This window comes from Zingiber officinale, chromosome 2A, assembly GCF_018446385.1.
Source record: "Zingiber officinale cultivar Zhangliang chromosome 2A, Zo_v1.1, whole genome shotgun sequence".
Classification (NCBI taxonomy): domain Eukaryota; kingdom Viridiplantae; phylum Streptophyta; class Magnoliopsida; order Zingiberales; family Zingiberaceae; genus Zingiber; species Zingiber officinale.
The window spans coordinates 100351532-100361569 of NC_055988.1; the positions used below are offsets into that span (position 1 = coordinate 100351532).

General features: G+C 36.8%; 1 protein-coding gene across 1 annotated transcript; it reads right to left on the reverse strand.

Annotated features, from left to right (window-relative positions):
* Positions 1-927: 927 nt before the first annotated feature.
* Positions 928-3335, reverse strand: LOC122043844 (protein FAR1-RELATED SEQUENCE 5-like). Its single transcript, XM_042604415.1, has 5 exons — positions 2819-3335; positions 2237-2755; positions 1284-1639; positions 1085-1189; positions 928-969 (listed from the first exon to the last, which is right to left on the reverse strand). The coding sequence occupies exons 1-5, from the start codon at positions 3333-3335 to the stop codon at positions 928-930; spliced, it is 1539 nt and encodes a 512-aa protein (XP_042460349.1).
* Positions 3336-10038: the final 6703 nt, after the last annotated feature.

Sequence of the window (10038 nt, forward strand, 5' to 3'; positions counted from 1 at the left end):
TGATGCATTAACTGGACTCAAAACTCTCCTAAATCTTGATTTTACCTGCTTCACTTTTGCTGCCTTCAGACTAAGAAAATTGTATATGAATTTTGTGAAGCAAGGCATGAATTTTGGTGCGTAGATTTCGGACAGTGAACTTTATTTTTTGTTTTTTATCTAAAGCCCAATTTAAATTCACCAAACCCATACAACAATAATGATTTTTTTAAAAAAATAAATCATAAAATAAATTGTTTTAACAACTCTTCAAAATTAAGAAAAAACTTTATTTTAAAAAAATAAGATTTGCCATCGTTGCAATTAAGCCTCCCATATTAAGAAACAGCTCTTCAAAATTAAGAAACAACTCCCATATTAATCCTCAATTTTGCCTTTTTCAGCGTTACAGTGTTAAACTCCAAAGTTCATCATCAATGCTAACTTCTCATTGCAATAAATCTACCAGCCAGCGGCTCATGAAAAGAAAGACAAAAGAAATAAATTTTCTCATTGCAATAAATTTTCTGATGCTATTTAAAGACAAAAGATCAGTCCACATTGCAATAAATCTGCCAGGCAGCGCCTTATGAAATCTCCATTTGATTATCACACACTAGATCAGTCCACCAAAGCCTAACTAAGCAAACCTCGCCATGGCTGGATCAGGTTACCAAGAATCTAGAGTTAGCTAACAGCTACAGAAGTTGATCTGTATAATCATACACTTTTAATAAGTTAACCATACCAAAGACTTACCCCAAAATTTTGTAAAGATCCGAGTAAAAAAACTCAAATTCCTGGAGACGTTATATTGCATAGCAGGAGGAAGAGGTTTCACAATTGTATCTATGCTGAAAACCCGCTGTAGAAACTGCAATGCAAGGGAAAAGAGTTAGCAACCAACAATACTTTAGTTATATTAGTGATATCAAGATTGTGGTATGTTCAAAGATACAAAGATTCTGGTATAGTTAACAGCACTAAAGCCTGAGATAGTTTCCAAAAAGATTCTGGTACAAAGATACAAATATCCATTATAAGAGTTAGTTTCTTACCATCATTCCGAGTCATTTGTTTGAAAATAACCAATATCAGAGTTAACCTGAGATAGTTGCGTTGACAAAAGTGGTTGAAATTGAGTTTCGGCCATACTCAAACCTTCAACACTAGCCATGCAACTTGTACTTTCATAATGATCTTCTCTAGCCTGGTATACAAAAATATAATGATTTAATTCTATATATTTTTTCAAATGAAATGACAACAAATAAACAACACTTTAATAAGAAAAGAGGTGAAACCTTAAGAATTGTTGAAGTTTGATTGTTTTTCCTCGCCGCTTTTCTTTTCTTTGAAATCTTATCTAAGCCACTTTTCAATCTCTTACCTGAAATCGGTTTCTTCTTTGTTTTAATTCCTTTGACTCCAAGAGAGTTTCCTTCGCCACTTTCAAACTCTCTTTCAATAGAGTGTTGGGAAGTTGGTTCATTAACTTGTAACCTCTCATCCACCATCTGAAACATACTCAACAAACCATCTTTAACAACCTTGTAAGTATCTTCCCTCTCTGCTGCCTTGGTAACCAGTTGAACATATAATCCACTCAATTCTTTATATCGCATACTGTTGCAAGTTTTTGGATCCAAACTACCTTTGTCTGCAACAAGTTCAATAACTCCAGAGTATCCATCTTTTGCTTTCCGTGTCCACCTTTTCAATACATACTCACTTGGGATTTTCATGATATTTTTCATCGTAAATACTTTCAAAATATGAGAACACAAAATCCCAGCAAAATCATATTTTCTACAGCTACACTCGATCTTTTGACCCCATGAATCAAGTGTAACTATATGATGGTAACTCTTTTTGTGAGAAGTAACTTTGTATTTTGTATGTGATCCAACATCCTCATAAATGTGTATAATAGAATCATGAGATTTGTACCACTCTTGTTCAAAACACTTATATGCCTCAGGAGTATAAATAGAACATGCATGCTTTAAAATTTCAATTGGATACAATAGACATGGAACACTTGTATGTGATCTAAAATCAGCTTTTAACTCCTCATATCGACGATCATTAAGCAACCTTTGGAAGTGATTGAAAAAGTCTAAAAACTTGTGTTGATAAGAGACATATCTTTTCAGAATACTATTCATGCTCTCACTTCTTTGGGTTGTAGTCATATCTGCACAAAACATATGTCGTCCATATACTAAAGCCCATTTTTCTTTTATGCAAAACATACGTCTCAACCAATCATTGTCTTCAAGTGCATACTTGGTCAACATCATGTTCCAAGCTAAAATAAAATCTTCTTCTTCATCAAAATCATATATACACGAGGCAAAATCTTTAGTAAACTCTTTGAACTCAGAAAAAATTTCACTCAAATGTATTGCCGCATTCTGATAAATGTGCCAAATACACAAACGATGATGTGTTTCAGGCCATTTGGAAGTCAAAGCCTTTGCCATTGCTGCATCTTGATATGTAAGAATAGTTATTGGTTTTTTTTCACACATAGCTTTAGTAAATGTATCAAACAACCACTCGAATGTCAAAGATGTTTCATCATATAATAAAGCTGCACCAAAAATTATGGACTGCTTATGATGATTAACACCCACAAACAACGCAATTGGACGACCTTCATTGTTCTTCCTGTATGTTGTGTCAAAGCAAACAATATCTCCAAAATTGCCATAATCAGCTCTCATCTTAGCATCACACCAAAAAATATTAGTTATCAAATCATCTTCATCAACTTGAATAGCATAAAAAAAATTAGGATCATCAAATTGCATTTTCTGCAAATATTCCAATACACCTCCTGTATCACCAACTCTAATATTTCTTGTTCTTTTGGATCGCAAGTAGTTGTTGTAATCTTGCGGAATAAAACCTAAATTATCCCTCCCACCAACTTGTTTCACCATAAGATCATGAGATGCTTTTGGGGGGATTCCCACATCACTTGCCATCTCAATTTGTATTGCAGCAGAAGAAGAAATATTTCTATGACTTCTGTAGAGATGAGTTTTGTTTGGACTTGAAAGATAATGATTATGCTCTTTAACAAATTGCTCCACACTCAATTTGCCATTTTTTCGACAACTAATCTTCATTTTAGCCTCACAACCAAACCTTGTTTCAGGACGATGAGATTTCACATAAACATCTCGTTTGTCTTTTCCCCTTTTTCCTTGTGCACAACAACAAAAAATCCTGTCAATTAATTTACCTGATTTATCATTGTGGCTTTTACTCCTTCTTATGCCAAATCCAACTTGTTTAGCATATTTCAAATAAAATTGATAGGCATCCTCTTCCGTCTTAAATTCCATACCGATTTTTGGCATCAATTCTTCTATGATAGATGTGTCAGAATTCATCAATAACATGGTAGAGTCTGTACCCTCATCAATAACATCAAACTCATTATCCCGACAATCTTCGTTTACATCAAAATTTAACCTACGACAACTCGTAGATTCAACCAACGACAAGTCCATGATAATTACTTTAATCCTGAACAAAAAAAAACAATCAAGAGATGTATATATTTTTTTACACATTTCACAATACAAATTCTACAATGTGATGACAAAATGGTTATAGATAATGGTTACACATATCATATTGTAGGGCCATCATGTCAAGAAAACACTGGCTAGAACCAATCATATTTCTGTGCAAATTGGCACAAAAATTACAGATCTTATTTCTGTACAAATTGGCACAAAAATTACAGATCATATTTCTGTGCAAATTGGCACAGAAATTGGCAACTCAGAAGCATATGATCTCCTACAGATCATATTTTTTGACCAAGGAATTAGCACAAGTGCAAATTGGCACAATAAACAAAAACAGCAAGATTAAGTGCAAATTGAATTCCTTAAACAGAAACAAAAAGCTATTTCGTTTTACACTTAAATCTTGAAAATTCACAAGTGATCCCTTAGTCTTTATTAAGAAATGGATGCACTGGATATGTGATATGAGAGAAACTGTTGCATTAATGCCAGAGAACTTGAAACTGCCTTATACGATCAGCATATGAAGGAAGTAATTGGCATAAGAAACAGATACAGAAACGCAGCACAAATAAAGAACACAGATTCCAGCGTTAACGTGCCATAAATCGGGTAAAGAACTGAAGCAATGCATTTGAATTTGCTAGAGCCTTTATACCTGAAAGGCGACTTAGCAGGATCTTCGAACTGGTTCGGCGGGGTGTTGCCTGCACCTGTCTGTCGAAGGTGGGAAGGATTCGCGTCGAAGGTTGGAAGGAGAAGGGCGGCGCCTCGTTGGGATCACTGTTGCCGTCGACAGTTGGAAGACGTTGGGATTTCGCACCGGCGGGGCTTCGGAGGGACAGCGGAAGGTTGTCGGGAGGCGGAAGGTTGTCTCGTGAGGAAGGTTAGGGCACAGGAAGGTTAGGGCAGAGGGAAAAGTCGCGAAGAGGTTTTCGCTGAAGAGGTTTTCGCGGCAAAAGTTAATTTTTCTGAAACAACCTTGTCGTTTTCTGCGAGAGGGGGATCGGTCTGTGGACCGATCCACCCATAGGCTGATCGGTCCACAGACCGATCAGACTCCTCCCAGCTTCTCTGCGTCACGTGTTTCTCACGAGACAATCTTGTCGTTTTCTGCGTGGGACAGAGGGACAGGCGCATTCTCGGGACAGAAGATTTGAGCTGCACTAACATCTTACCGTTAGTTTAGCTTCACTGATATAAGACGGGATCACTTAATTTACCTAAAATGATATACTGCATTTGCCTAGCTAGCAACCCTTCAAGTAGGAAAATGGATTAGAAATATAAATTTTTGTGATCTATATGCATGGGTGATGGATCTACTTCTTTTCGAAAGCTAGTTTGCACAATTATGTGAAGTAACGCTTGTTTTACTTCGCAAATGATAATTAATGACCAATATATTTATTGCGCAAATTTTCAATTTGCCCCCATATCTTATCCATTAACTCAGAGAACCCATTGAAAGTTTGAAAAATACCATTAAACCCTTTTAAAATGTAAAAAATAAATAAATTATAAGAGCAGTCTTTTTTATTTATTTAAAAATTATCAAAATAATATCTCACCCATAATTTTCTATCTAAAATAGCCTCTATTCACCTTATAGCTGCTTGGTATAAAATAACCTTACTCTGGGATAAAGTTAAGTTGACTAGTATGAAACAGAATTATTAGGTAAGAGTTTGAATTTATTAGAATGATAAATTTCACCTTTTTATTATCTTAATATAAAATAACACCACATTATAACAAATTTACACAAAGTATTATCATTTTTTAGTTACCTAGTATAAAACAATATTGACACCGCCTTAAAGTTCATTTGCACAAAATAAACTTTAACATTATGCTATTTTCTATCCCAAATATGTATTTCATCGAAGCTATTTTAAACAAACAAAATCACATTAAAAATGTTTTTATATAAAACATCACCATCTTAGATCTATTAATTTTATATAAAACGACACTACTTTAAAATTATTTTTAGATGAAGTTATTTTTAATGAAAATTAAATTAAAATTGCTTGAGATGAAGACCAAAATTGTATCAAAATAACTCTACTTTAGAGTAGTTGTGACCTATTTTGAGTCAAAATAACTTCACCTTTTAAGCAACTATAATTATAGTCAAAAGTGAGCTATATATTTTACTGGAATTTTAATTCAAGAGTACTTCTAAGATGGACCATAAAATGGTATTTTTTTTTAAAAAAAAAAAGTAAATTATAAAAGAAATATTATTTTAATAAATTTTAAAAGAGTGATTATCTTTTATGGATAAAAAACACCTAGATTATCTGTCTCAGAGCATTCACAATCCACTCTAATTATAATACCCGGCCCACCATCTCATAAAAGATATAAAGTCCACTGCTATATAATTATTCAATTATCTTAAAATTATATCATATTAAATAAATATATTTTAAAATATTTAAATTATTATTATTATTTTTTAATAATAATCTTATTTTTAAAAAATAATTTTACTATTTTAAAAAATAATATTAAAATTTTACTGTTTTAATTATCTTATTGTTTTTAAAATTTATAATTTTTTAATAAATAAAATTAAAAAAGTACCCATATAGATATTATAACACCCCTTCATAATAATTTTAACACCAATGAAGTGTTATAAGAGCCCATTAATACATCATATTATGAATACTCTTATGCATCTCATTCGAAGAATGCCCTTGAGCTACAACATACGCACGGGCATCTTCAGAATTAAAAGGACTATACAATAGCATGCAATAGTTAGATAAATCATATCTAAGGACATCCATAATGTATTACCATTATAACACTCACTATCAACTAAAAAAGTATGGAGTCCTCTGTTACATACTCATTATAACAATATATCTCTTTTATCCATATATTTTTGTAACATTAACACTCATTATTTATAGGTCTCACAATCCACTTAATTATCTTAAAATAAATAAATACATTTTAAATATGTCTTAAAATATTTAAATTATTATTAATATTTTTACTAATAATTTTATTTTTAAAATTTTAATTTTTAATAAATAAATAAAAAAAAAACATACGTGAGGTGGATCAGTCCCTGTTACTTGAACGCGTTCAAAAAATTGAACACGTTCAAGTGGAGGGATGTTATAACACCCCTCCACAACTGATGTTAATATCAAGAGGAATTATAACAAGATCGGATCCTTTGGATCATAAAATATGATTCAGATGATCGACGATTTCATTCATAAATAAAATTTTATGAATCCTATCTATTATGTATTCATCGTGAGCGCTTCCGATCGTCCTCATTTGGTGTTATCTGATTTAATATTTTTTTTTAATTCCAAAGGCGCGACAAGCTTCACCCACAAGACTGAGGAACGGGTAGCAATTACTATCTTTGGCCAATTCCAACTCCAGTCCTCTGCTGACTCGACGTCAACTTCCCTTGTCCCTGTCTCCCTGAGCGAAGCTTCTCTAGCTCATCCATGTCCTTTTCCTTCCTAAGCACACCTCTCCATCCATAGCACAAATCCTATAAACCGAGAGCTAAGGTCGCTGTTATCTCTCCGCCATCATCTCCTGTTGTTTTCCCCAAACAGAAAGAGACTGCATGCGCCATGGATTCAGCGAAGCAAGAGCTCTCCAAGGAAATGTTGCTGCGCCACCAATTCCTCCTCCCCCTTTCCATCCTCTTCCTCTCCCTCTCCCTCTCCCTCTCCCTCTTCTATGGTGTCTTCTTCCCTTCCGTCGACAGGAAGGCCTTGCTCCTCCTCTGCAACGTGATCTTGCTCTTCATCACAAAACAGAGCACTACCGATGCCGGTTCCGGTTGCAGCCTGTCGGAGGAAGCTGCCACAGCAGAATGCTTCAGAATATCAGGAACGGAGGAGGAGGACGCTGCCGCAGTGGAAGATGGAAAAGAGGAAGAAAGTACGAGCTTTGTCATTGGCGACGACGAGGGTGTGGAAGAGGATGAGCTACAGGAGAAGATCGAGGCGTTTATAGAGAAGGTGAGGAAGCAGATGATGAGGGAGGCCCTTCAATCGGTGACAGTGTGAAGGAGATTTCTGTGTTTGTTTTCAGAGTTAAAAAGATTTTGTATGAAAAAGCATGGCGTACTCTCTGTTACGTACTAAAATGATTAAAGAATAATAATGTGTTATAATTTCCCTTTGAGGCAAAAACTCCTCTCCCTTTGTAAGAAGTACTCGATCGAGCCACGCTCAAATTTGGAATGCTTAAACAATCTTTAATTGATTGTCGTCTATGATTAGCTCTAATGGCCTGTTTATTTCGAAGCACTGATGATATAAAGAATGGATTACACACGATGGATGCAGTTTCCGTTGTTTACTCATAACAAAAAAAATATGGACCGACGGATTTTACATATATCCGTGGATTAAATTTGATACGTTTTCTTGTCCATCCAAAAACGGACGGGACAATTTTTCATTTGTCCTCTACTTCAAGATTCCTCGATAGCGGCGGTAAGCATTTGGGAACGGCGACGGCCATGGCATTGTCTATCACGCCGCGAGGTCATGGGCGAGACAAGCCCTCTCTGCGATGTCGCAGGCGAGCGTGATCTCATGTGCAACGGCCTTGCTCGGTGCGCACTCGTCGCGTTGCAAGGTTGCGGGAAGATGCACAACCTCCCCTGTGATCGCGAATGACGCGTGACCTGCCCCCGCGGGCTGGATCAACCGGTTAAGGCATGACATCCTTGCACAATGAGTCGTAGGGTCGAAGGTCCGCGGACGCGCACTGGATGAATAATCTGGGCCCGCTGTGTTAAATTCCGGAGACACTACGCTTTACCCGGGCCAGCATTCACCGCTGATTTACCTCCTCCTAGGATCCCTGTGGGGCCAGGCCTAGGGGCCGTTGGGCGGCGGGACCCGCCTTTTTGCACAATGAGCGAACGACGCGTGACCTCGCCATGAGGCCATGGGAGACGTGCGCGCGCGACCTCGCCTCGAGGTCATGGGCGAGGCACGATCTCGCCACGAGGTCACAGACATGGCCTCACACCTCACTTGTGACCTATTGGATAATTTCCATTGCCAGAGATTGGATAATCTAAATTTAAAATTATAAAATTATAATCAGTCTTATTTGTTAAGATTATATGAGAATCTCAAGCCACCAAACAATGCCACCAAACAATATAGAAAGAATTGCTAGGATCTTGATCATCGACTAGAGGGAAATAATAACCTATCATCCATGAAGTTTGCTTTCTATACTTGTTAGCTCAACGGAATACAAAATAAATTACAAGTAATAATGAAAGCTAATTGTAGAAGATAATACACGATAAGAAAAACAAACACAAACTCAATCATGTTCATTTAACGTGATTAGGAAATGATGCTCCTATTTCACGATTGTCCGTAAGGTGGATGATCCTATCTGTCGATGGATGATTCTCATACGAACTCTGGCTAGCTCAAACCTTCTTGTTGGTAAAGAAATCTCACTACAACTCGATCAAGAGCACAAGGATCACACAAGAGCTTGGAGACTCTAATTAGGAGTTAACCACTTCTAATTTCATCACCCAAGTCAGGCATCCCGAGCTCTATTAAATAGAGCTCGGAAGGAAGACATCAAGTCGCTTTCCCATTACTAGCCGACTGGTAGAGATAGCAGTCGACTGATCTCGTGTGAAATTTGACTGTTACATGCCAACGACTGGATACCAGTCGACTGGTACAAGACCACTCGACTGATCCACTTCAGTTGAGAGAACAAAAATATTTTGTTCTCTTCTTAGCCGACTGGTACATATACCAGTCGACTGGTAAACCCTAAAGCTAAGGTTTATCCTGAGTACATTCTCTCAGCACTCATCCTCGCTCGCACAACCTCGACCTTGCCTTCTAATCATCTTCCATCAGCCTTGCGTCCCTCGAATGTTTTCTCATCCTTCACGTCTTACCTTCAAGATGCTTCCTTTAGCATTGTCCTTGTTGTTGGATCTTTTCATTACCTTGCCTTCTAGCCTCCTCCATCGGCCTTATGTCCCTCGGACGCTTCCCCATCCTTTATGACTTGCCTTCAAAAGCTTCATTCGGCCTCGGTCTTCATCCTTTTCAAGCCACACTTAGACTTACGTTGCCAAGACTATATACTTGGACTTACACTACAAGACTCACCATTGGATTTTGCTTTTGCCAAGATCACACTTGGACTTTCCTTATTGTACCTGTATCTTACACACTCACAAGCATATATCAAATACAACAGTAATCCTAACTTAAACCTTTGCCCAAACATCAAAACCTAGGGTCATACAGATTGCTCCAACAAGAATAGCTTGGGATGACTAAGTTGCTTGGAAAACTAGTCAAAGTGATCGAGTCCGAGTCGTTGAATCCGAGTAAGCCGAGTGTTGACTACTGAGTCGGATGAGTGCCCGAGCTACAAAGTCAACCGACTGTCGAGTTAGCCTAGTATGAGTTAGTCAACTACTAAATTGGCCGAGTGCACTTAGTGTCGAGTGGCA